Source organism: Canis lupus, chromosome 2 (genome assembly GCF_048164855.1).
Source record: "Canis lupus baileyi chromosome 2, mCanLup2.hap1, whole genome shotgun sequence".
NCBI classification, from domain to species: Eukaryota; Metazoa; Chordata; class Mammalia; order Carnivora; family Canidae; genus Canis; species Canis lupus.
In genome coordinates, this window is record NC_132839.1 from 16096806 (window position 1) to 16124318 (window position 27513).

The window sequence follows — 27513 nt, forward strand, 5'->3', positions numbered from 1 at the left end:
GAAGTCTCATCCTGAGTAGCTGCTTCATGCTGGATGAGGGCACACTGTTCCTACCTAAAGTTGTTGGTCTGTCAAAGGTTCTTTGTAGGTATAGACCACAGCATGGTATTATATTCACTTGGCAACAGGTGATTTGAGTGAAAATCCCTGGTAGCTAGGTCCATGGGATTTAGGGGGAGGGGATCCTCATCAAACCATCATCTGTACAGAATGGTTGGACTCACTCCAACACATGGGGACATTTTTTGCCTGTAGATCAAGATGGCATCTTGATCCAGAGAAACAAAGGGAAAAAGGAGAGCCCAAAACAAACAAGGTGGCTGAGAGTCATCCAGTGTCAGGAGAGGGTCCCCACTGAGTTATAACATGTGTGGATCCTCCCTGCTTGAGCTGCCCCTGCCAATTGTGCTACAGGTTGGGGAGGAAGTAGGAGAGGAATTGGGGAGGGGGGGCAGTCACAGGCATGGAAACCCAACCTGTACACCTTGGACTTTTAGACCAAACTAAGGAGCCACCCTGGCCAGAGATCTGTGGTGTGAGGACTACAAGGGTTACACAGCAGAAGGGCCAAAATAGAAAGGAGAGGGTTGAAAGAGTCCTCTCAAAGGGCAAGAAGAACTAGTTCCTCCTGGAGCTTCAGATCCTCACAGAGGAATAACCTCTGCTGGAGGTTGTCAGTTCCTCAAGGAGCACTGCAGTTGGTCCACAGAGGGAAGAGTCCTGAGAAATTCCCAGAGAATCCAGAGAAAGTCCCAGGCCAACAGAGGTTCTGGATGAGGGCTACCAAACATGGTGACCCCATCAGGTGAAGGCTGGTGATATGGGGGGGGGGGTGTTGGGGGAGGGGGTGAAGGAATTCGTCCCAACGTAGAACAAAACGATAGAAGTTTATTAAAACACTGCAAGGGAGCAGCGGGTGGGACAGCAAAAGAGAAGACTCAGCAACTACATTTTTAAAATGTTGGAAGATTATACACACTAAATAAGATTTAGGGAGATTAAAATTTTTAAACTACTTTTCGGGTTTATTTCATTTGAATCGTAATCTTATAGAAGAGGTTAAAGTAGATCTTATCATAAAACAATAATACAATTTTGTTTAAGGTCTCCTCCAAAATAGTGACTTTATCTTGAAAGACTAGATAATTACATATTCTTAGTTTCTTGGATAGGAAAAACTATGTGTATTTCTATTTCTTAGGATAAATTATTCCTTTCTGGAAGAATCTGGTAAGAGAAAAATCTTGATTTTCAGTAAATTTTGAGACTTTTGTGTTAGAAATTCTACGAGTAATTAACAAGTTTGATTTCAATTTCCCTATAATTTTCACCCACTCTTTGACTTTCAACAAACCCATTGTTTATAGATTGTTTTTTCTGGCAACCCTACTGTTTAGAACTAATTTTAGAAATGGAGAATTCTTTCAGGAAGGGGAAGAAATAGTGAGATAAACTGCCATAAGTTTGGGATTATATGCATAATAGCTCATAATCATAAAAAGCTCAAGGTCTGAAGCACATAATAAATCCTAGTAAACTCAACTGATTTACCATAGATGAAAAAAATTGCTATGCTCTTAGTTCAACGGGTCATTTCATCTGAGAGGAAGGCCCTGTGAAAATCAGGAACAAAGTTGACAAATTTCATGGATTGGTCATGGTGAGCAATATTGAATTTCATGGTTTGTCACAGATGAATAGAAAAATTTTAACCCCCCAATGCATTTGTAAAACAAATAAATTATTATCAAAGATTGCATATTTTAATAATAATAATGTAACATACATTCATTATTGTTAACCCATGGCCTTTTGATACATTTTTTAACAACTATGCAAGTACTCAAATCTCTGTGATTTGTGCATTAGATATTGCACTGTAACCTCATTCAACAAATTTAAATTGCTAATTTCAACCAGGATTACAGAACATTTTACACCAAGCACTGTCTCTGGTTTTTCTTAATATAAAACATAGATAGCTACATTGCTTTGAAACATGAACAAAAAGTCTAGATACTTCCTTCTTAATATTTTTCAATGTATATAAATTTTCACAAATTTTATCCATTCATTTGACTTAAATTTTATGATTGCTTTTCTAGAATATCAGTACAATCTTTAAAATATATTTTGCTTTATATTGACAAAGGAAATCTACAGGGCAGCATGTTCTTCACCAAGTAGGAAAAAATTGTATATGTGTTTCAAGGAACTTGTTAACTTATTTAGCTTCTTTTCACAGCCAGGGTATGAAATTGTCACATTATTAGTATTTAGGGGGAAAAATGTATCTATATTTCACATTTAAAAAATTAAACTGTATGCTTTGAGGAATTGATGAAAAAGTAACAATCAGATGTTGCTAGTATTGAATTTTTTATAAACTGTACCTGACATTTGTCACTACATGCGATATGCCTTTTTAGAAGGTAGACTGCCTTTCTTCCAAGGAGTTCTGACAGATAAACTGAATGTATTTTTCCTTTCTGAGTTTAGCGTAGGACCACTAAATCCCAGGGCAGGAATACCTGATTTTAAAATCTTTTCAGGAAGAATAAAACCTGTTTGCAAAAATGTGTGTTCTCTTTCAACTCTCCTTTGTAGATTTCTGTTAGAATGTTATAAAAGGAGTACTTTAAGTTTGTCCTCCAGGGAAAGAGACCTGCTGAAACATGAAATATTCACCATGTATTTTCCAAAATGCCTATTGCTTGTAGATCTTCCATAAAGGCAGTTAAACTGCATATTGAGAAGTGTGCTTGGTGCACGTTCATATACATACCCAAACATGGTTTCATATGGTGCATTTTGCTTGTGTAGAATGTTAATTTTAGTTTCTATAGAGCAAATTAAAATATAATTCTTAGATTTTTAGGTAAATGCAATTTAGTTTCAATTTAACCTATGTCGTTGTGTCTCCAGCCCCTGTGATTGATCATAAGGATTAAGCACAAGGGTTACAGCAGCAAGCAAGATAAATATCTGCCATTGAGTAAAGTCTAGCACAATTTCTAATGTTAAGCTTAAATTTATTTACATACACATAGCCACTATCCTCAGTGTCACAGCATTTAATAACGTAGAAGAATGAATTTCAGTACAAGTGTCCACACACCAGGCAAAGGCCAAAGTCATCAGATATGGGCAGCAGATGTATCTTGGGATCCACTTGGTATCACTAACATGGCTTCGAATAACTAAATTCCAAAGTGTTTCAAAATATGCTGTGTCTATAGTTTGGTTTTAAACCAACACTGGGTATTTTGAGGTTATGGTCTTAGCCTATTTATTTACTTATTTATTTTATACTATTTCTGTCCCTCACAAAGCAGAGTATGGACTGAAATTTTATTTTTCATACCTCAAGAATGTCTGGCATTCTTTGAAAATAGGCAGTTCCTCAAAACATTGAGCACAGAGTATGCTTCTGTAAAATATTGATCATATGGTCATATGACCCAGTGGTTTCACTCTTAGGTATGTACCTAAAAGAAGTAAAAATGTATGTCAGTACAAAGATTTATATACAAGCAGCATGTTTAATAATAGCACAGAGTGAAAAGAACCCAAATGCTCATCAACTGGTGAGTGGATAAACAAAATGTAACATATCCATAGAGTGGAATATTATTTAGCCATAAAAAACTATGGCGTGCTGACAGATGCCCCTACCTCAGGACTGAACCTCAAAGCATTATGTGAAGTAAAAAAAAAAAAAAAAATGCCAGACAAAAGAGAATATATATTGTACGGTTCACTTTACTAGAAATTTCCAAAATAAGCAATAAGAGACGGAAAGTAGATTAGTGGTGGCCAGAGGCCGAGAGGAGGGGAAAATGGGTAGTACTTGCTAATGAGTACAAGATCTCTTTTGAGAGTAGTGAAAATGTTATAAAATGAGATAGTGGTGAAGGTTATGCAATTCTGAATATAGTAGAAACCACTTAGTTGTAAACTTAAAATGAGTAAATTTTGTGGCATATGAATTAGATATCTTAATAAAGCTGTTAAGAAATGAACATACTGACTAAAAATACAAATTTAAATAATTAACATGTAGAAATAAGTGGCCGAATGCAAAATAATTCAGAAAGTGAAGTTGGTTGTTGGTTGGTTAACCATCTCGTTTAGAGTAAATGGCCTCCCTTTGTCCACTTCCTCTACACGTTGCTTTTGAGGAAGATATCTATTTGTTTTTAAACCTAAAATCAAACAACCTTATGTATGATTCTAATAACGTAAAGCACAGGTGAAAGGCTAGTCGGTACCTTTGGAGAAGGCCTGTCCCCTGAATCTTTGACTTGCTGCTTCCCACTCTATCCTTTGTGATCAAGTCTTGTTCCACCTCACCACCATATGTCCTGCTCTCTGTCTGCCCTTTGGCTGTATCCCACCCATGACTGCTCTTCACAGATGGTCCCTGAAATTCAACCTCCTTTCCACTAAGCAAGGTCTGACAATACCATCTTTTCATTCTTTTTTTTAAACCAGTGTCTGCTATGTACCTACAGTTAGTCCAAGCATTGTGGCCATCATTTTCTGACCTCAGAGTTATTTTCATCATGCTCTCAAGCCAGGGGGGGGGCAGAAGAAATGTGGAAAGCCATATTTTCTTCTGAGTGTCTTACTTTAATTTCTCCCATTTAATGACATTTGGGCAACTGTTTATAGTCCCAGGGGTAATGCCAGTTTATGGAAGCAAAACAATGACTTAGAATTGTGTTTAAAATAGTGAAGTAGATTGAGTTTGGTTATTCCTACGTATTGGTGGTTGTGATTTTAGGGGTATCAGAAAGACTGGCATGTCCCCATGGTGTCAGGTATTCCAGCACTGTCTCAGGAGTTCAATTCCAAACCACTTCTACTTTTTCTCAAGTTGGGGTCTTCTCTTGGTATTTTAATTTCTTGAGCACCCTCTGTGGCTTAGGCTCCATGTAGACACAGAAGTGAGGCATCTGGCCTGGTCCCTCTGTCCCTTGGAACTCACAACCTTCAGCTGTCTCAATTCCATCCTGAAGGTTTGTTCCGTTAGCATCATATTATGAGACACAGTTCTCCTGGGAGGGCAGCCAACAGCAGGGTGAGGCACAAGAGAAGCATAAAACCCAGCTAACTCTTTTTAGCTTATCAGTTATTCTCACTTGTGACGTGCGTTGGATTTCTTTCTAGCAGCAGCTGGCTACATAAGCCCAAAAAGTCAATCAGTTTTGTTAATGAAGAAAGGAAGGCAGGCAGCATACTTGTACATCAGAGAACCACAAGAGACTGAATCTGGGGCAGAGGGCCCAAGTGGCATGCTGTGATGAGCGCAGAGCCTGTAGGATGTTAGTGAGCAGGAAGGGGCAAGGGTCAGCCGATGTTGGAGGAAGGGCAAAGGCAAGGAATTCCCCCAAATTCTTTTTTTTTTCCCTTAAGCGAAACCATCTTTACAGTTTGCTAATTTGGAAATGTGAAGAAATGTGTTCTGCTTCAACCTGTGGACAATTACTTATTTTTAAAGGAGTATTTAAATTTGCTACATCAAAATTCTCTTATGTCTTGTGGAAAATATAATTCTGTGGCTCTTCCAATTGTATTTTATTCTCCACTATGAATTATTTAGACCATCCTCTCTTTTAAGTGTATACCAAAACATCATTAGAGGTTATCTAATAGCCAGCTCATCATTTCATTCCCCGAATGAGGCTTGTGGGCCAATTTTCACCCTGTTATACTCTCCAGAATAATGACACTAATTTGGGATCTTGCTGTGGAATTAAATGCTTATACAGATCCCACCCCCTCTGAGACCATAAACATCTGCCATATCATTTCTTATAGCCAAATAACCCCACTATTACCGGGATGATTGAGAAACCATGAGTGGAATAAAAGAGTTTAGGTACTGGCAGAAAGGTTCTGGGAAATACTGTTATCACCAGTAGTCTGTAGTCTAAGAAATTTTGGCACTGTTCCAAATAGCCATTCCATTATTATTAGATTCTCCATTATCTTTTCTAATCTCAAGGATGAAACTGTGACTAGGTGACCATTTAGACTGTGAGATAGTTGTAGACTTAAGAAATATTTGCCAACTGTTGTTATCATACTGATAATATCTTACATATGTTGGCCCCTTATTATGTACATGCACTTTTCTGGTCCTTTATGTGTATTATCTCAATCAGCATCACACTGACCATGTGAGGTGATTATTATTATTATTCCCATTTTACAAATGAGAAAACTGAAGCTGAATAAATTGTCAAGTAACATTACACATCCCATAAAGAGGCCACCCAAGATACAAACTCATTCTGTCTGGCTCCAGAGCTCTTGCATGTGCCTATGCACTGCCTCTGAAGAATCTTCAGGGACCCTACCCTTGTGTATGAAGCAGGCAGCAAAAAGTAAATGTAAAAGGATCAGAGGCAGAGTTAAGTCCTAAGAAGAAACAAAGCAAAATAAGGACACAGAGATGGATGAGGTGGTAAGACAAGAAATATCTTAGACAGGGTGGTCAGGAAAGACTTATTACGACGTTTTGAGGTAGAGCAGTCTAGAGAACCAGGTGAACATGACAGAGGGTACATCCTAGCTAAGGTATTCATTCTTGGAGAAATGAACTGCCCCTGCCCCTCAGTTAACTAGAGAAATGGTACTTCATGCAAAGGGCTCAACAAAGTATGTGGCAAATTAGGCAGAGACTAGGATACCACAGCCTCCAGTGGTATCCTCCAAATTGTTCCCTCCCTACTGGCCTCCCATCAAGCCTTATCTCATTCTGTTCCTGCAGCCTGATTTCCTTTGAGATCTCCCTTCCTACCTCCCTAGCTAGTGCATGTCCCTTGTCTCTACCCTCACTCACTTGGCCTGTCTGTCTGGAATTTGGAACACTGCTGGCAAAAGTCACTTAGTTGGCCTTTTGTACAATGTGACAACTCTGTTCTTTGTCCTGCCTCTGGGTGGCTTTCTCTTTCATCCTCCTCCACTTTAGCCAAAATTTCCACTTTGCCCCATCCCACTGTTGGTTAGCAGATGGCCTTGCCCTGTACTTTTCTGAGAAAACCTAGACCACCATGAATGTTAACTTCTCATTTCCATTTTTAATAATTATCTCAATCCTTAGTCACCTGTAAATTCTTTGACAGTCAATGTGTCTCTCTTTCCAGCCAAAGCAGATCTTTTCACCTGAGCTCTTGATCACATCTACCTCCTACTCAACTGGCCATACTCTTCTAAATATTCTTTCTCTCTTCTGGTTCTTTCCCCAAAGTCTCCTTTATATTAAAAGGATATTCTTTCTCTATTATTGTATGTCCCTTCTAAAACATAGTTTGCATTCACTGTCTCCACTTTGACACCCGTCCTTCATTCAATGCACTGCAACTGCCCTCATCATGCCAAACCAACACGGGCCAGGTCATCCATGCCTATCCAGTCACTAACTCCAATTTTTGTCCATCCATTCAATTACCTTCTCTACAACTTTTATCACTATTGGTCCCATTTCTCTTCCCTTGGTTTCCCTAATATCACCTTGTCCTGGATCTTTGCCTACATCTTGGATTATTACTTCTTGGTTTCATTTGAGTGCTTCACTTTCTCACCTCACCCTTTAAATGTTGGTGTGTCCCAGAGCGCTGTTCTTAACCATCTTTTCTTCTTACACCCTTTCTTTGGGCGAATTCATCCATTCCCATAGCTTTGCCAATATGGTAATGACTTCCACAGCAATATCTTCCACTCACATATCTCCTGTATATGCTACATTGGCAAATCCAAATTTCTTTTGGATGTACTTCAATGCCTGCAGCTCCTTCAACATATCTGAAACTATGCTGCAAGTCCTCCCAGGTTTCTCTTAACCCTTAACTCTTCTCCTTTCTACCTCCTCCTTTGTGCCATCTCCAACCCCATGTTTTAGAGAATGAATATTGTTAATTCTGTTAATTTTATGTTTATATTCTTTATACTTGCCTCATACTTACTCTCTCCTCTGCTTCTTACTTTGGTTTAGGATGTTGTCTTCCTCTGTTTGTTCTACTGAAGTATCATCTTATTATCCCCCTTCCTCCAACCTTGATCCCTCCAAATTCCTCCATACTATTACACAAGTGATTTTTCTAAAATATAAAATAGCTGATAAAACTCCCATGCTATAAACTCTCCAGTGATTCCTCATTGCTGACACAAAGTTCAGATTCCTTATGAAAGCATATTGTGGTATCCTGACCTAAGCTTCTGCTTAGTTCACACAGTGTAATGTAGGGATTGGAAACATGACAGCCTCATTTTGAAGTCTATTTAGGAAATTTTGTTCTTTCTGAAATTCAGGAAGAAAAAAATGACTTGGAAAGAAGAGATACATTAAAAGTCTAAAAAATATCAAAGTGTATTTAATTAGTAGGTGTTCTATGTGGCAAGACAAACTGGGGAGAGACAGGTTATATTTGGGAAATGTGAGAATACAAGAAGCAAGATATGGAATGAAAGGGTCAGAATGTGTTTTCAAAGTGGAATTCTGTTGTTCATATTATTTAAAATATGCTGTTGCTCCTGTACTATATATAAAGAGAGATAGTACCACAAACAATTCCATTTCTAAAATGTTCCCAGTTGTTACTCTTTTTTTTTTTTTCCCAGTTGTTACTCTTAACTCCATGCAGGCAAATATAGTCTCCTGTTGTGATAAAAATTTTATTAGCCAAGCTACCTACTAAAGATTTTATGTAGCAAATTCTTTCTTATTACCTCAAGATTTATTGTTGAATTTGGGCCAACCTAGAAAAATGTTATAGTCACTTCTCCAAAGGTAATTGTAGACCAGATATTCTGGCCAAATTGTTTAAATTTTGAAATCATAGTCATATATTTTATAATTAAATTCTTCTTTATAAGCCCTCTGTAGGCTCCTAGGAGCGTACAAAATTAATTATAAATTCTCATTAATTGTTTAGTATTTACAAGTCACTTTAAAGAATAAAGAGAGGAAACTTTATGCTAACCATTTTTACATTAATGAAGCAAATGTGACAAAATATTGATATTTATTGGATCCAGGTTGAAGAGGATAATATAAATGATATTCACTGTCCTATTCTTTATTCATTTATTTTTTACATATTTTATAGCAGGAGATTTTACATAATAGTGATATTGTCTTACATTTCCGAGTGTAAGGATTGCTGTATAGGGGCCCTGAATTACCTATTAACATAGATCCCAAGTGGATGGTTGCATTATCCATTCTAGCACAATACCATTTTGTGTAAAATCATTAACTTCAAGGAGTGCCTGGGTAGGTAAGTCAATTAAGCAATCGACTCTTGATTTCAAGTCAGGTCATAATCTTAGAGTCATGAGATTAAGCCTGGGGCTCCCTGATGAACATGGAGTCTACTTAAGATTCTCTCTCTGCTCCTCCCCAATCACACATGCTCTCTCTGTTTAAAACAAACAAACAAACAAACAACAACAAAAAGCCATTAACTTGGAATACTCAGTGAAAATAAAAAGTTTTGATGGTTTTCATGGTTAATGTTTCCTGTGTATTTTGAAATAGTTATTTTATTTCCCCCAGGACTTTCCAGCATGGGTTGGATGATTCTGCTTCGGATTCCATAAAACCGTTTTTCAAGCAACCATTACATTGGTTTTCTTGCATATCACATTTCTATCCTTCTTTACTCAGGTGAGAACCTCTAAACACTACACTATGTATAATTCTATGATCCCTCTAAAGTTTACTAGAAACTTTTATCCAAAAAAAAAAAAAAAAAGAAAAGAAAAGAAACTTTTATCCATGGAGATAAATGCATCTCACAAAAAGAACTTACAAATTTTTATAATACACAGGTAAGTCAAAAGTATTGCTTCTCTTTTTATTAGCACAAGAATCCAATATACAAGCTTTATAATCATTCTGCTAACTCATAGCTTTCCTGATGTAATGGAAAAATGTGAATTTTTGGAATTTACTTCTATTTTAGCTAATTGCATAGCCATTTTAAAATTCATCTTTCTTGATCTATGACTGGGGATTTGACAGTCCTCCAACTAATTATCAAAAAAGGACAGCAAAACTGGATAATTCATGTAACCAACTAGGGCCTTAGGTAAAAGTTGAGAGAGAAGAAACTTTAAAAATTATGAATAGGGTCTTTCACTTTTATTATTTAATTAACAGCATTTAAACATAAGAAAAATCATTTAAAGCATGAAATATACTTGCAGAATAATCTGATGACATTTTGTGGCATTATATAGAATGTCAGTTTGATTCTTTGCTGAATATATCATTGGAAAGTACCTTTCCTTGGTATCTGTGAATAAATATATCATGTATAGCTGAAGGAGATACTGTTAATCTCCATATATTCTTGATTCATCTTGGAAATACACTAGCAGTGATTTCCCTCTCTAAATTGACTGTCTCTCACTCTTGAGGAATGAGTCCTACCCATAAATACAGAGTGTGTAAACCTCATCTACAAAATCTCCATAAACACAGCAAATAAATCCTGTTTACCTATTAAGTCGCTGTCTCTATATAGGAAATGGGGAATCTGAGATCAGTGACACATAGACCCTACCTTTGAGAACCTTAGTATATTGTTGTTACTTTATCTACAAATAACACATCTTCACCATCTCTGATGAATTCCTTATGATTGATTTCTAGAAACGGAATACCTTCAGTACCCTGTCATCTCAGTACCCAGCAGCTTACATGTAAATAGACTCATGTCATCGAGAATTAAATAGCTGACTTTCTAATACTCATTAGTGAAAAAAAAATTAAACAATTGAATCTTTTATAGTGTGAATTAAACAAACAAAAACTCTGTGTCATTTTGATGAGATCCCCAGCTTCTCAACCTATTTTTTCTCCATGTTATCAGAGTGGTTTTAATCTATTAGTATTAGTACTTTCATCTTAATCTAAAACCATTGAGATTATCCCCATTTAGGCATTGCTTTTGTAAGACTTCCACCTTCAGGTTTGTTCAGCCTTACCTAGAAGCTTGGAAAGTCAGCATGGGAATGGGTTTATCTTTCACATAGCTGCTTCTTGTGTTTAACTCCTTTCTCTCTTCCATGCCTATAGCAAGCCTAAATGTAATAAGACTTTTCTTTCTTTCTGCTTCTGTGTAATAATCAATCTCCACTATTTTTTTTTTCAATCTCCACTATTATCCTAACACAAATATTAGAACATGGCAGTCACTACTCAACTTCAATAGAAATGAAGTTTGGTACAAGCTTTCTGGAGGACAGTTTAGGAACCTGTGTCAAAAACCTTGCAGATATTTATTCCTCTTTATCCAGAAACTTCATTTCTAGGAATCAATCATAAAGGAATTTATCAGAGCAGCTGGTGAAACTTTATATATGAGGCTATCCATTGAAACATTATTTGTGAAAGAAAAAAAATGGAAATAAATGTCTCACAGTATAGAATTAGGCAAGTCAATTATGGGATGGTCATATGTCACATTATTGTGGAGTCATTAAAAGGGTTGATTTTTGAAAAATATTAAATGACAAATAATTAATGATTTATAGTTAAAGGGAAGCTATAGTTAGTCATTATCACATCCTCAAAACCAGCCCAATTTTTCTCATAAAAACTGTGTACCAGACATTCTAGATGCTTCATGTATATTATCTCTTTTAAATATCACACCAATCTGTAGGCCACCTATTTCTGGGCTTCTTTCATGGAGAGTAAAGTGACGTGTAGGTGGCAAGTTTCTGAAGAGAACCATGCTGGGAGGCAGACTCAGAACTTAGGCTTGTCTGCTTCCAAAGCTCTAGCCCCTGACAACTACAACTTCACCTGTCAGTGGGAGAACAGATGTTCAGAATGATATTAATAGATGTGCATAAAAAATCTAGAATTATCAGTTATTTGTTATGTAAAGTCTCTTTTTATGTACTAATGTATTGGTACATATGGACTAATCTCTGGTGTTTATCTCCAACAGAGGGATTTAGTATGTGGATTCCTCAAGCTTGCTGGATATGAGATCCATGTTTCTTAGGGGAGGAACAGTTATTGGAAAGTGGAACACAAATGAAAGTGTTGAACTATGCCATATTAGTTTACATATAGCATTTAAAAATATGTATAGAAAAACAAAATTGAAAGGATATATGCTGGGGAGCTTATTGTTTTTATCTTTGTATGGTAGGATTACAAACAACTTTAATATTTTTCATGTATCATTTGCTATGTTTTCTGAATTTCATATAATGAAAACTATGTAATTTTACAGATCATTTTGACTTGAGATGGGATTATAGCCTGATAAACTCATCACAAGTTGAAAATATTTTTCAGTCAAAAATGCATTTAATGCACCTACCCTACCAAAACAGCTTAGCCTCACCTACCTTAAATGTACTCCAGCTACTCGTATTAGCCTATAATTGGACAAAATCATCTAATACAAAACCTATTTTATAATAAAGTGCTGCATATATCATGTAATATCTTGACTCCTGTACTGAAAGTGAGTAACAGAATGGCTGTATGGGTACAGAGTAGTTGTAATAGTATGAGTGTTTACCCTCACATGGCTCCTGGAGCTGCGCCTTGCTGCCACCACCCAGCATCATGAGAGTATCATGTAGTATATCACTAGCCTGGAAAAAGGTAAAAAATCTCAAAATTTGAGGTGCGGTTTCTACTGAATGCATCTCTCTCTCTCTCTCTCTCTTTTAAGATTTTAATTCATTTATTCATGAGAGACAAAGAGAGAGGTAGAGACATAGGCAGAGAGAGAGAGGCAGACTTCATAGAGAGGCAGGGAGCCTGATGTGGGACTCAATCCTGGGACTCCAGGATCACGCCCTGGGCTGAAGACAGGTGCTTAACAGCTGAGCCACCCAGGCGTCCCTGCATATCACTTTCACAGCATCATAAAACTGAAAAATCTCAGTAGAATCATCGTTAAGTCAGGACCATCTGTATTAAGATAAAAGTTTTTCAAAAACAAAAAGAAACCCCATTTTTTATTGCTCTTTTTTTCCACATGACTTACCCTATAACCTCTAGACAGATGGTTTCTAGCTTTGAATCTCCAACTCTGAGCACTTACCTTTACCACAACATTGTATGGCCAGCTGCCCATATTTTCAAATGACTCACTGTCATTATTGGAAATCCACTATGATGTCCTCAACTGACCTTTCCTTCCACTCTGCCCTTGTCTCCATGCATAGTGCCTTTTGTATTCCTAATACATCAAGAATGTCATCATTCTTAAACACTTCAAGGGTAGAATCTTGATTATAGTTTTCATATTGCACTCTGCTTTGCCTATTTCTAGTGTATTATCGTGTTCAGTTGATTCTTACTCAACAGTTCTCTTAGAACTATCCTTTCTGGGCAGCACCAGTGGCTCAGTGGTTTAGTGCTGCCTTCAGCCCAGGGCGTGATCCTGGAGACCCAGGATTGAGTCCCCGTCAGGCTCCCTGCATGGAGCCTGCTTCTCCCTCTCCCTGTGTCTCTGCCTCTCTGTTTCTCGAATAAATAAATAAAATCTTTAAAAAAAAAAAAAAAAAAAAAAAGAACTATCCTTTTTATGCAATCCATTACGATAGCCTTAGTCCATTTAGCTATTATTTAACATGTTTCAAATACTGTTTTCATTATATTGCTCTTTTGCTCAAGAATCTGTTGTAGCTTCTTTTTGGCCCACACTGGCTGGCTTATTGCCTGGAGTACCCAATAGCTTTCTCTGTTGTTAGTCTCCCTTCTCATCTCTTAAGACACATTTACTCCATACCTTTCACTTTTATTATTGTTTATTCTCAGCTTCAGACCTTGATTTATGTAGTTTTCTCTTCTAGAAAACCTTTAGTTCTCTTCTTTGCTTTTCTGAATTCTCCATGGAAGGCACAGGATGAGCTCCCCTATACTGAGGGCAATACTTTCTGATAATTCCTCTCTGACAGATCCTAGAATATGATTAGAAAGACATGATCCATCTGACTTAAGACCTAACACTTTCAGAACAGTGGTATAGTCAAAGGAACCCAGGATAGCAATAAAAGTAATTTCAAAATAACTCAAGGTATTGATTTGCATTTGTGAAACATTGCAATGTGAATACCTGGACCATCATCATGTGACTTAAAAAATCTCCACCTTTTCATCCATTTCCCTCATATACCTCTGCTGTTTCTGTGTGTTTATCACCCCCCAAATTATCCTCCAAAACTCCATTCCTCACTTTAGCACCTAAATGAACTGCTCATAGAAATACATGAGTTGGATAACGACAAACTAAAAATATAGAAAGCTTTTCTTTTTGGGAAAAGGTGAGGCTGAGAGGAGACATGGCTGAAATATTAATATTATGAAGGATCTTAGTAATTTATTCACCTACTTGCTTACTTATTTGCACCTATGCATTGATTTAGAAACGATTTAATTTGGCCTTTAACAAGTACTATGTATATTAAGATAACGAATTAAAAGTAAGTGAGAAGGAAGGAACAGAGCTAGGAAGAGGGCATGAAATTAAGACTTAAATTAAGAGTTACAAATGTATACACAGTTGTATGACCCATAAATTTGTTTGAGGATTACTAACAAAAGCCTATGAAGGATACAAATTGGTAAAAATAGAATTCTTCATGTTCTCCTAGAACCCCTGGAACAGAATTTAGAAGAGTTTGCTTTAGGGGAAAAAAAATGTATTTTCAAAGCAGTAAGTAAAATGTACTGTATTCATTATCCCTAGCACTGGTATAGGCTAACAATGTGCGTTGATTTAGAAGGGGTAATCAGTTTCATACTAGATTAAACTAAGGCATGTGGAGAATATATTAATCTCAAGGTTAATACTATGACACCATACTGTGCTTTCATATAAATGTTCAAGGAAGAACACTATCTTAGTCAATTATACCGTGGCATTATAATGTTTTTTTATTATTTTCCTAACTTTCATCTTCTTGTGGTTCTTTTAATATTTCCTAATATTTTTCCGGTCTTCCTTAGCTAAGTAGGTCGTAACTGCACACTGAAACCAAGTAGCATAATCAGTGTGAGTAAACAGCCCATTCATTTTACACTGCTCATTTTCTTTTATGATGACAACATGATGTTTTGATTCGTGGCCAGTTCATTCTGAGCTGTAGGTTATTTCTTTCTACTCTGCTTTTGTTTCTATTTACTTTTACTCAGTGTAATCCTGTTTTAGATTTATATACATTTTTCTCTCCCTAAATATATTAAGCTACCTTTGGCTACATTTTTATGTGGGTCTTTCCTTTTATCCAGTTCATCAAGAGGTATTCATTCATTTTCTCTATAAATGCATTTAAAATTTTTTTCTCCAGGTAAGGCACTGTGCTAGGTGTTAATGGTGGAGAAGGAGGTAAGCAATGAAGTTGGAGAGAAAGCACCTTTCCTTAATATTTATATGTCGGCAATACAACCTCAGTGACCTACTTGACAACACATAAAATACCACTGCCCCACTTCCTCCAACTTGAGCCACACCTCCGATTTACTCCCCGTATTCCCCCAGTCTTCTTCTTTCGTTTCTGTTGCTGTTTCTCTGTCTCCTTTGCCAGTTCACCTCCTTAGATCTGGCCATTAAATACTGAACATCTTTGGTGTTCTATCACAGAACTCTTAACAGGTGAAGTGAAATATGCCTATGGCTTCATGTACTCCCTATGTGTTCCCAAATTAGAATCTCTGATTTTTACCTCTCCTGGGACTACAGACCCATATACCCCGAGTGCCAACCATATATGAATGCTTTCCTGAGGTTTACACCTGGAGATCATCAAGACACCTCAAACTCAACATGACCAGAAGTGGACTTAGGATATTCCCTTCCAAATTGATCCCCTTCTGTTATTCCCTTTTTTGGCTGATGGGACCTCCATGAATAGTAGGAGCCAGAGATATAGGAGGCAACCTGAACCTGAGCACCTCCCTCTTCCTTCCTCTCCTACCACACCCAATCCATTGCTAAGTTTCATTAATTTTTAACTCCTACAGTTTGCTATCTGTTACACCACCTTTGCTTTAGTCCAAATAATCATCTTTCTCCTCAGTGCTGTAATGGCCTCTTGGTTTCTTTCCCATGTGTATGTTGACTTCCACTTTCAGTGTTTTCTGAATTGCAGCCAGAGATTTAACTAACCCAAATCTATTTTCAAAACTACATGTTATCATTTCACATTTATGGCTTAAAAACCCTCCATGAATTCTCCTTTGTCCTTAAATATAAACAAAAATGTTCAGCATCCTATAAGACCTCCAGAGATGTGGTTTACCCACCTCTGCAACCTCTTGTGATACCACACTATCCTGTGATTCCACTCTGCATGCACATTAGCCTTTTTATATTTCTTTGCTGTGCCGTGCTCCTTTCTGCCACAGAACTTTTGCATTTGCTTTTCCCTTTCCCTGAAATGTTTTTATTCTCTTCCACCTATTTAATGCTAACTTCTCTATATCTCAGCTCCAATGTGACTTCTGTAGAGAAGTCTTTCATCAACCACAAAAACTGATTCACTTCTTACTGCATCTTCTAGTAGCATCTTTTGCTTTTCTTCCAGTGAATTTTTATAGTTGTGATTTTATTTTTATTTGTATGGTCATTTAAACTGTATATGTATTCTCCACTAAACTCTATAAAACAGTGACTGTTGGGCAACCCTCTTGGGTACCCTCCCTCTTTGGGAGCTTTGTACTATTGCTCAATAAACTTTGCTACCCACAAAAAACAAAAACAAAAACAACAGTGACTGTTTTTGCTTGCTGTTGTGTGTTCATGGCCTAGCACATAGAAATCAGCCAAAAATAGTAGTTGAGTAAATGACTGGTTGAAGGAACACATGAATTACTGTAGTATTGTTTCAGATATTGACATATTAAATGATACATTTAGCTTTTTTCAAACATTTGATCTGAATAGTAAAGCTCAGGCATGGAAAGCCTGGTCTTGTTGAAGAGGTGGCTTCTAGTATCCTTCAGATAAAGCATCTTGGGGGAAGGATGAAACAGAGTTTTCGTTTCTCAAACCAAAACCAGCTGCTGCTAACACAATACTGAGGAAAAGAGCTTAGAGATCGTTGTGCTCTGATGAGGTGCCCAGCTTTGACATGGAGCCAACAGTCAGGGGAGAAGAAATGATAGCCCTTTAACACCAAAGCTCTTAAGTGGTTGTTTCGGAGTGTGGATGTACAAGCAGCTGAATCACTGAAAAGATTTTTAGAGGGGCGCCTGGGTGACTCAGGTGGTTAAGTGTCCAACTCTTGGTTTCAGTTTAGTTTATGATCTCAGGGTGGTGAGACTGATGCCAAATTCTGGCTCCACGCTCAGCATGGAGTCTGCTTAAGATTCTCTCCCTCTTCCAGCCTCTCCACCTCTCCCCTTGCTGTCTCTTTCTAAAATAAATAAATCTTTAAAAAAAAATTTAGAAAGTCACATGTCTGTGAATCAGTTATTAAAAGAAGTTAAAATGGCAAATGAGCTAGGTACTTGATATAACTAGATATCTATTCATATTTTCCCTTTTTTTTTAAAAAAAAAGATTTTATTTATTTATTCATGAGAGACAAAGAGAGAGGAAGAGACAAAGCCAGAGGGAGAAGCAGGTTCCTCACAGGGAGCCTGCTGTGGGACTCGATCCCCAAACTGGGATCATGCCCTGAGCCAAAGGCAGATGCTCAACTGCTGAGCCACCCAGGCATCCCCATATTTTCCCTTTTCTATTATACTTTAAAGGTATTCTATTAAAAAGAATACCATACTGGAGCCAGCAAAGAGATAATAGAATACTATGGGTTTCCACATTAGACAAACATGATTTGTAGGCTTGTGTACTAGTCTTGTGATCTTGGAAAGTTTGTTAACCTACAGGACCTTCAATCTCCCTGTATATGAAATAGTTTATATTTTGGTGAAAAAGTTAAAACATATATACAATACAATCTTACCAATCTACTTGCACACAGCTTGCAATACCATTCAGTCTTCTTCTATCTTGAAGCATCTTCCTTCCTTAACTTTTGAGATCCTCTCCTATCAGAGTCATGAGGATTAGTTAAATGAGCTAAAGTGCCTCAACCCATAAGTACTTACTAAACAGTCATTCAGTACTGCTGTATTAGTAAAAAGCTATATGTCTCAGAAAGTTGCAGAATTTATCAGTTACCCAAACATATTTAAAGGACTCCTCATAAGTGTGATAAAGTGGATAGAATATTGAACCACTTTCTCACTGAATCTCACTTATCTGAAACATGATGCCAGGGGAGACTTTTCTTAAACTCTGTATAACAGGCCTTTATTATCTGGTAGGCAAGAACCAGTCGGTAATAGTTAAAGGCTCCAGAGAACTAACTTTTGCTCCTCAAAAAGGATGTCTGAGTGATCACTGAGTCCAGTGTCTCAATGACTCGGGCTAGATGAGCACTTCAGGGGGAGTCCAAAAGTGATGGTTGATATGTAATATTATTTTAAAAATCAAAATTAGATTTTATTTATTTTTAGAAATAGGATATATTAACCTGTGTAACATCAAAGTGTAGAGCTAGGGCTATGAGTTTGGGTACTAATATCTTTGGGTGACTTGGGGGAAATGGGGTCATCCCACATAAAAAGTTTAATTTTGCTAAAATCAGGAGATAACACAGCTCCTCATAGTTTGAACACCTACCCTCTAAGTTGTACACCAGAGAGTGTAGATACAACCAACTCTAAAAAAATGAGACCCTTGAAAAGTGTCAATCTACCTTTATGGACAGTTATTAAAAACAACGCAAGTCCTGTATGCAAGTGTACAGGTGAACCTTGTCTGACTTCTGTTTATTGACTCAACTTTAATGATCAAGATTATAGAGACTTGACTACACCCATTATCAAGGTAAGTTATATGCAGACATTTTCAGTGCTATAACTACGTGTCATTTGCACATTCTTGGTTAATGTGATGAAGAAAAATATTTGGGGTTGTTTTTTCCTCCTCAAAGGTATTAAAGTTATTTTTTCCCAGAGAAATGTGGGAAAATTGCTCTAAATATTTGCATTTACTTATTTTCTTAGGAAGATCATGAAGGATCAGTTTTGGAAAGCCCAGAATAGTCCAGCAATGCGGGGCTTCTCCTCTGCTTTTGTGTTCTCACTTTAAGGCTTTTACTCTCAGTTTCTCTTTAGTTGTGCCCTTGCCTTTGTTCTCTGAATAATGTAACTTATGGTCTCTGGTATAAATTTGGCCCAGTAATCCATGACAGGAACCATCTGGTTGAAATCAGTCCCTAGATCCCTTGAATAACATGGCTCCAATTTGAGAATCAGCCTTGAGACCACAAACTTGATTTTGGGTCAAAAAGATGGTATCCTTAATCAGAAGGTTGAATAGAGCCAAACATACTCAGTACTGGAAAAAACAACTTACCTACCTATTATCAACCAGGTTGAATGGAAAGCAGCCTGGAATAGAGGAATAAATATGGATTTTAAAGTCAGGAAGACCTGGATTCAAAGTCCAGCAGCCATATTTATTAGCTAAATGACCGTTGACTAGTTTCTCAGTATTCCTGAAACAAAAATTAAGTGAGATGAATATAAAGTATCTCTATGCATGTCTTATTTTAGGTTTCCCCAAGAAACAGACCCTGAGACCAAGATTTAAGTGAAAGTAGGTTATTTTCTAAGTGGAGGGAATAGTGGAATGGGAGCAAGTCAGACAAAGAAAGAAAAACAGCAAATAAAAATTCATGTAATCAAGCCAATTGCTGAAGAAATAACCAGACCTTAAACCTTCTGGGGAAATTCTTGGGATCTATATGGAAGGCATCTATCTGAGAGTTATCCCACCAAGGGAGCAAGGATGCTGAGGTATTTACAAGGCAACTTCCATCAGTCATTGGTTGAAGGCTGCTCTCCAGGGCTGTGAATTCACTAGCACTTTCAGCTTGTCTTGCCAAGAGGCAGAGAAATGCAGGCCATGTCAACTGAGTGATAAGGGCAAGAAGATGTGGGGACAGTGACAACATCTCCTTTGGTGTTCCCCTCACACTACTGAAATCCACTCATTACCCACATTAAGTTCTCTGAGTCTTTTCATTGATTCTTCAAGGAGATGCCTGGTCAAAACATCTTATAAAAAATGTGTTATTGTAGTAGAGTTCATGGGACAAGCTAGAGTGTCCCCTACTGCAGTTATTCCTGAGTCTGCAAGTGATAATCATCATTACTTCCCTCTGCCACTTATTCCAACTTTCCCTCACCCTCGACTGTCACACCCGCTGATATATGTTGCTTGCCCAGTGGAGTCACTGAGACATTCATCCTTGAGGAGTTGAACCCTTGGCTACCATTCCCTTATCAGAATGTTGTTACTTCTATAACCTCTTTATGGTTATTTTTTTAAGATTTTATTTATTATTCATGAGAATACACAGAGAGGAGAGAGAGAGAGAGGCAGAGACACAGGCAGAGGGAGAAGCAGGCTCCATGCAGGGAGCCTGATGTGGGACTTGATCCCAGGTCTCCAGGATCACGCCCTGGGCTGAAGGCGGCGCTAAACTGCTGAGCACCCCGCCAACCCCGGGCTGCCCCCTGTTTATGGCTATTAACATGCATGCGGGCATCAAGAGATGCCCTGGTGAATCACCTTGAGCCACAGACATACTCCTCCCTCCTCCCCTTATACGGTAGCAGCTCCAATTCCTCAATAGTAATTAGGCTTCATTACTCTTCCCAGTATAATAACTCCTTTCTTTGCCTGCGTAGGCTGCTGGCATTGGAAGCCACTAATGACTGTAGCAGGTATAACATTAAGTTTCGTGGAATTCTGGATGGTGCTCCTGTAGAGGTGTGCATACTCCAACTCACCCCACCATGGAAACCAGGACCTCCACTCCTACATGGCCTATGGGGAGTTATGGGATTAAAAAACACAGATTCCCCAAGGGGATGATCAGGAGCACCAGTGAGAGGGGCCCCTGGTACTTTTACTATTGACACCCAGACTCATGTGGCTTATCTGTTAGGGACATAGTACCATATAACTGCTATTGGCTCAAGGTAAATATCAAATCCTGAAGAATAATTCCCAAATACTGTTGGGTATTATCCCCGAGCTGTGCATTTTAGCATCCATTTGAGTGATTTTCTGCTTTGACAGCATCTCTATGAAACATATATGGTAGGATCAGTAAATCCCATAGTCATGCAGTCTGACCTACTACAGAGCCTTCTCTTGCCCTGTGCCTCATGCACAGCCATGGTTGGAAGTCAGGCTGGTGTATACTGATTGAGCTAAGATTTTTTTTTTTTTTTGTAACTTTCTCCTGCAGTATGATTTCATACTAAAAAATTGCAGTAATTACAAGTGTACTACCTGATGAGTTTCCATAAAGTAAACACACCCAAATACAGCTCAGATTTTGCATGATGATTCTATAAAAATAATTTGTTAGTTTCATAACCAGTAATGATTGAGCTCTATTATTATATCACTCCTTACTACCAGGACTTGAAAAATTCTTTAGGCTAATTCATGCTCCAGAAATGTACTACTTATTAGAGCATAAGCCTAATAAAACCCAGCCATAAATTCATTCTGTCTCCTAATACAAGCTTTATGAGTTCCAGTGGATTTATAAATTTTTGTTCTCTTTTTTGTATTATCGTGGAATTCAACATGTACATATTTGAAACATATATATAAAATATATATATGTACAAAATTTCCCTTTCTGTCATTTTTTGTGAGGCTAATCTCACTTTCACAGCTCCACCAGCTCAAAGGATGAGGGAACATATGCTTCTCCATATGCCTAACACAGACTCCTCAATGCATTTATTACTCGGAGCTTAGTGATTGAGGAATGTTTGTAATATTTTATTTTTCCTCATAGTGAGTCATTCTACTGTACATTTCAAAATCTGTGATAAGCTGAAAGATCCAAGAATTGAGGTACATTTCAACAAACAGCTTCCCATCTGGTAATTGAGAGGTTTTATTTATAACCAGGTATTCAGAGGCAGTGGTATGAAATGACCTTCCTATTATTTTGTTTTATTACATGTCTAAAGGGCTAAGCAAATACAGTCACCCCCTCCAATCCATTCCCCACACTGTACCCAGATACGGAAACTCATCTACCTTAAACTCTTCAATCCCCACTTTGGCTAATGAGGCCCTCCATGATCTGGTCCTGTCTCCTTCCTCAGATTGTCTTTCAACAACCCCCTCCCGTCTTTTCTACACTCCATCAAACTGGATCTTTCAGCTTATTAAATGTATCCTTAAATCAATGCTCAACTCAAGCAAAATATAGAGGTAGGAAATGATTAAAAATTAAGTTGCAAAAAAAAAAAATTAAGTTGCTTTTAATATATAACTTACTACCAACTAGCTGCTTTTTATCTATTGGACCTGAAGTAAGTTTCTAGAAGTCAGCACTTGGGATTTAGGAAGCGATCAGGGACAGCCGTTGTGAAGATCTGCATTGGTGTTTCAGTCCAAAGGGCTCACCTAGTGGACTCTTCCTTGGGTAATATATTTGGGACTTTGGCCAGAGCCAGACCAATCTGAAAGTACCCAAAGTATGGAGTTGATTCCTCTGGTATGAGAATTAAGTTTAAGCCTGTCACCTTTCTCTTCACCACCCACCACTGGCAGGAGTTTGCCTAGCTCACCTTGACCCACTAATTATCTAGGAGTTTCTCTGTTTTTTGTTTGTTTGTTTTTTGTTTGTTTGTTTGTTTGTTTTTAAGTTTCTCTGTTTTAAGTTATGTTGTCAGAGAGTCTCACTCGGGAAGTTTGAGTTGGTCTAAAGTTCATGCAAGGCTGAAGGATTTTGAGCATCATGATGTTGTGAGTTGTACCAAATACCAAGCCAAGCCAAACCAAGGGGAGGTGCCTTGAAATTTCATCTTATATCTTCAGATCCTCTGACTTTTGCTTAAATCAGCCTTTTGACAAAGTGTCTTTTTTTTTTTTTTTTTTTAAGAGTTTGCCTACCCATCTGTGAGCATGAGTCAATCAGCTCACATTTACAGAGCCCTTAAAAGTGCTTGGTCTACTGGTAGGAGCTTTGGGGTGTAAAGCAAGTGTCCTGACAAGGCTTGACTCTGAGTGGACAGATAAAGCTTTAATTGGTGGAATAATAAAGTGCTAAGATGTGAATAATTGCCATAGGTGCTTTAATTCCAAGTGAGAAAGACTCCTATGCAGAGAAATTTTTAGTGAAGACTACACAGAGAAAGGTACATTTTTTTTCCTGCAAATTGAAGGATGCATAGGATTCAGATAAGCAAAAGGTTGTGGGGAGTTCGTTGCATGGGTGCCAGCCACTGTGCACCCGTCTTGGCACAAAGGTACAGAGGGAGGAGGAGAAATTATACTAATTAGTTCTGGCCCTTCTGCCCCACCTCCCGAAAGCACTGTTTACCATGGTGGTTCTCACACCTGAGTGTGCATCAGATTCTCTTAGAGGGGGCTTGTTAAAACATAGAATTCTGAAACATACACATACACACACACACACGCACGCACACACATCACAGATTTCTGGGACCTACCTCAGAATTTCTGATAGGATGAGAAAGCCTGGGACTTTGGATTTTTAACAAATTCTCAAGTGATGCTGCTGCTGCTGGTCCATGGCCCAAGCTTTGAAAACCACTGGCTAGGCTATGCTGATAACTGGATGGTTCACCACTCAGTAAATGTCATCTGGAAATCATGCTGCAAATCATCTCTCTCAGCAATATCCTTTGTTCTGCTTCTTTCTGCTCCCTAAGCATATGGTGTTCTCATTCACACCTTTCCATTTGAGTCACATCGTTCCTTCCCAATGCCACCCTATTCCCACTACCCTTATGGTCGCAACCAGATTGAGTTCCATCATTTCCTGCCTTTTCAGTCGTAGTGGTTGTAAGCCGATTTCGGATGTTGTGATCGTTAGCCAATCTAAACTTCGAGATCTTAGAAGGAAAAAGTGAATAATGTTATCAGTTTTCAGTTTCTACTTTTACTTCCTTATCTCTTGCCAGTTCATTGGTAAATTAATGTAGTAATGTGGAGGCCTGATTTTGATTTTCTATTCAACACTGATGATCATTTCCCAAGTAGAAGCTTATTTGCCTTGGAATTATTTCTCTTTGATGAAATGATTACCCAAGTAGGTAGCAGTGTGACTGTTAGAGTGGTTCTGATAATTGCATGTTGATTTAAGGCTTTATGTATTAAATAATTAGATTACGGTGACCCTTGGCGGAAGCTTTGAATTCTTTGAGTTTTATCAGCAATCACAGTACATGGCAAATTACAAAGTAGTCAAAAGCCACTGTAACTTTCTTTTCATGAATAATGAAAGGAGTTAATAGCACATAGTAGGCTCTCATGTACTTCATGAATGAACAAATAAATGTATTTAAAATAAATGCATAAATAATGTTAATTTGCTCCATGAAACAAAACCAGACATAGTCTTGTAAAATATAGGCATGGTTATTTTGTATCAGTCTTAAATTTGGCAGGCTACCAAATGTTAATTTGCTTTTAGCTAGTTGAGATTAAATGTAATTCCTTCCCAGAACAACCCTAAAGTAAGCAAGCATGAAAGCATTTTCAGAGTAATCTGGGAGGAATTGACATTTAAGGGAGTTAGCATTACATCTGTACTTTAAGGCTATTAATTTCATAGATAAATTAACTTCATTACTCTATCTTTATCTTGCATTTTGAAAGGGCTCCATCATCTGGACGACTAACAGCCGAGGGTCAATTGAAACTGCTCTTATCCCAGCCAGGTTGTAATTGGAACCTGCTTCTGGAAACCCTACTGCATCACGATGGTCTTTTACTGAGAATCTTGCTGAAGAGCTCAAGTGAGTATTTGTAGTTATGAGACTGTCCTCAAAAAACCCAGTCATTGCTCAAGTTGAATGAATTTTTTTTCCTACTTGAACATTGGCAGAAGGATGGCAAGCAACTGTATCCTATCAACCGTCTGTAGGGTTAGCAGCAAACAAAATATTGAATCACTTTATGTACCTATGGAAAAGATTCTTTTTCAGGACCTCTGAATGAGGGAAAATAATATTTTTATGTGGTGCTAGTCTATCATAACTATCATTGCCTAGAAATAGAGTAATATCTGGGGTTTGAAACGCCTAAGAAAATTATACAAACATATGCCCAAAACAGGAGTCTCAACAAGATCTATGAGAGATTGGGAGAGAGAGAGAGAGGAAGGGAGGGAGGGAGGGAGGGAGATTCCAATAGAACTACACTAGAATTTTCAGTGGATCATGAAGAGGGCTGATGTAATTTATAAACAAGCAAGCTGAGGTTTACAGCCATATCCATTGGGGCATGGAGAAGTAATCATGGGAAAAGTATGAATGGAAACTGTAGAGTAATAGAAGACCATACTTCTCTTAATTAGACTTTCTTTTTATCACTGGAAGTTCTATTTTAGAAAATGGTAAGTAAAGTTATGCCAACCTAATTATAGTCCACTACTCTCCTGATACATTTACGAAGAGTTTTCCAACCGTTTTCACATTCCCCTACACATTGCTCCTATTCTATACCATCCACGAGGCCAGATTAACTTTATCAATCACTAGCTTCACTGTAAGCTTCCCGAATCATAATCTTTTTTGGTTCTAGCTCACTGTCCTCTGTAGGGCTAAATTCCCATCCTTCTACCATTCAAATGTGACCCTCGACTAGTTTTCTTACCCCTTTTTCCCGCTATTAGCTTGCATGTGTGTACATAGACACACACGTACACACACTCATTTCAGCCTTTGTCCCTAATGTCCCATGCACATGTTCCCTCAGCCACCTGTGGGAGCTGAGCCACTTTTGGCTCAGCCACTTTTCCTGCTTGAAAGACCCTCCACAGACAACTCAGTCTCCACCAGTATCCAAGGACCACTTGGTGTTCCAGATCTTTGAACACTGTAGTTCACACTGATCTCTTCCTCACCTGAACTTCACAGTGTTCATTACCTTGGCTGCCTGTGTGTCCTTGGTATATGCTGCCTTATGTTGTTTTTTTGTTTGTATGAAATGAGGCAAATGTCCCCAGACCCTATCAGCCTGTTGCTATACAAATGAGGCTCGTGGCATTCTTCTGTTCAAATGGCTCTAGTCATTTCTGGAAATTTTTGGTTTCTTAAATCTGCTCACAACTGGTTCCCCATTATTCTCCTCTCCTGTCCACCTTGATGGTTGGTTCCCAAAAGCCTCAGGGGAGGTGCTTCAGTTTGATCTACTCATGAGAATATTGCTTCTCCTTACATGCTCTCAAATTCATAAAATCTTAGGTGCCAAAGGTCACTACAACTCCTCATCTCGCTGTGTTCCAGGCAGAAATGCAGAGATTTATCACGAGAGAGAGAGAGCATGCATGTGTGCACTTGTGTGAGGGGCAGAGGGAAAGGGAGAGAGAATCCCATGCAGGCTCCACACCCAGTGCAGAACCCTATGGGGGGCTAATCTCACAATTCTGAGACCATGACCTGAGCTGAAATCAAGAGTCAGATGCTCAACTGATGGAGCCACCCAGGTCCCCCCACATTTGATTCTTATAACCTAATGAAGTATTTACTATTGTTTTCCTCATATTAAAAATAATGACATTGAAAAAAAATAATGACATTGAAGTTTAAGATAATGTTACTTGCCTAGAGACACACAAAGTTGATAAATGGTAGGTAAACCTAGATTCTGAACCCAGCCAGAACTTTCTGTCCCCTGCCTTTCCTGTACAAATACTCATATGAATTGAATCACAGAGGGGGCTAGGGGTATCTGGAAGAACTGTAATCTGCTCACTCTCGGTTTGCATCAACCATGACATCCCCATGCACATGGACTTAACAGGTCTTTCAGTTAGGTAATTAGGCTGATCACAGGTTTTTATATTCCTCCTCAAGCTAGTACAGAGCTAGTAGATTGGACAATCAATGATCAGTTAAAATATAAAACACAAAGCTTCCCTTAAACTTTATCATCTGTTCTCAGACAAGGTGGCTGACGTGGATAGTATCTGACATGGCTGCAGAGTTACTCTAATAGAATCTTTAAAACTCACAGGCATGGTCCCAGAAGAGAAATGGTGTCCTCTTGAGAGAGTTATGTAGAGCAGCCTGGAAAATCAATTGTGACCAAATATTTCGAACTATACTGACATAACCACTAAATATAGCAATTGTAGTTATGAATATCTAACCACGTCTTCTTACAAATGTATCCCACATTTACTTACCAAAAATATTGCATCCATCTTCTGCTATATATAACTTAATGTTGTTTCTGAGAAACCTGTCCTAACCAAAGGCTATCTACACTGTATTACCTTCAGTTGTGGTTCTTATGGAGTGCGGAAGGATATTTGCCCAACCTGCTCAAATATCTGTCATTTTTGCAAAGCCCATTAGGTGTTTGATCAGGGTTACATAACTATTCTGGTATTGTCTTGCAGTGAATTTTTTTTTTTTTTTAGTTTTATCTATCTATC

At 38.0% G+C, this 27513-nt stretch overlaps 1 protein-coding gene across 4 annotated transcripts in view; it reads left to right on the forward strand.

Annotated features, from left to right (window-relative positions):
* The window catches only part of KIAA0825 (KIAA0825 ortholog), a 381348-nt gene that overhangs the window by 128406 nt on the left and 225429 nt on the right, over positions 1-27513 (forward strand). For all 4 annotated transcript variants that reach the window (XM_072791247.1, XM_072791230.1, XM_072791240.1 and 1 more), the window contains 2 exons: positions 9566-9676; positions 24729-24868. In XM_072791247.1, coding sequence (XP_072647348.1) covers positions 9566-9676; positions 24729-24868 — 251 coding nt within the window. The remainder of the gene's footprint in view (positions 1-9565; positions 9677-24728; positions 24869-27513) is intronic.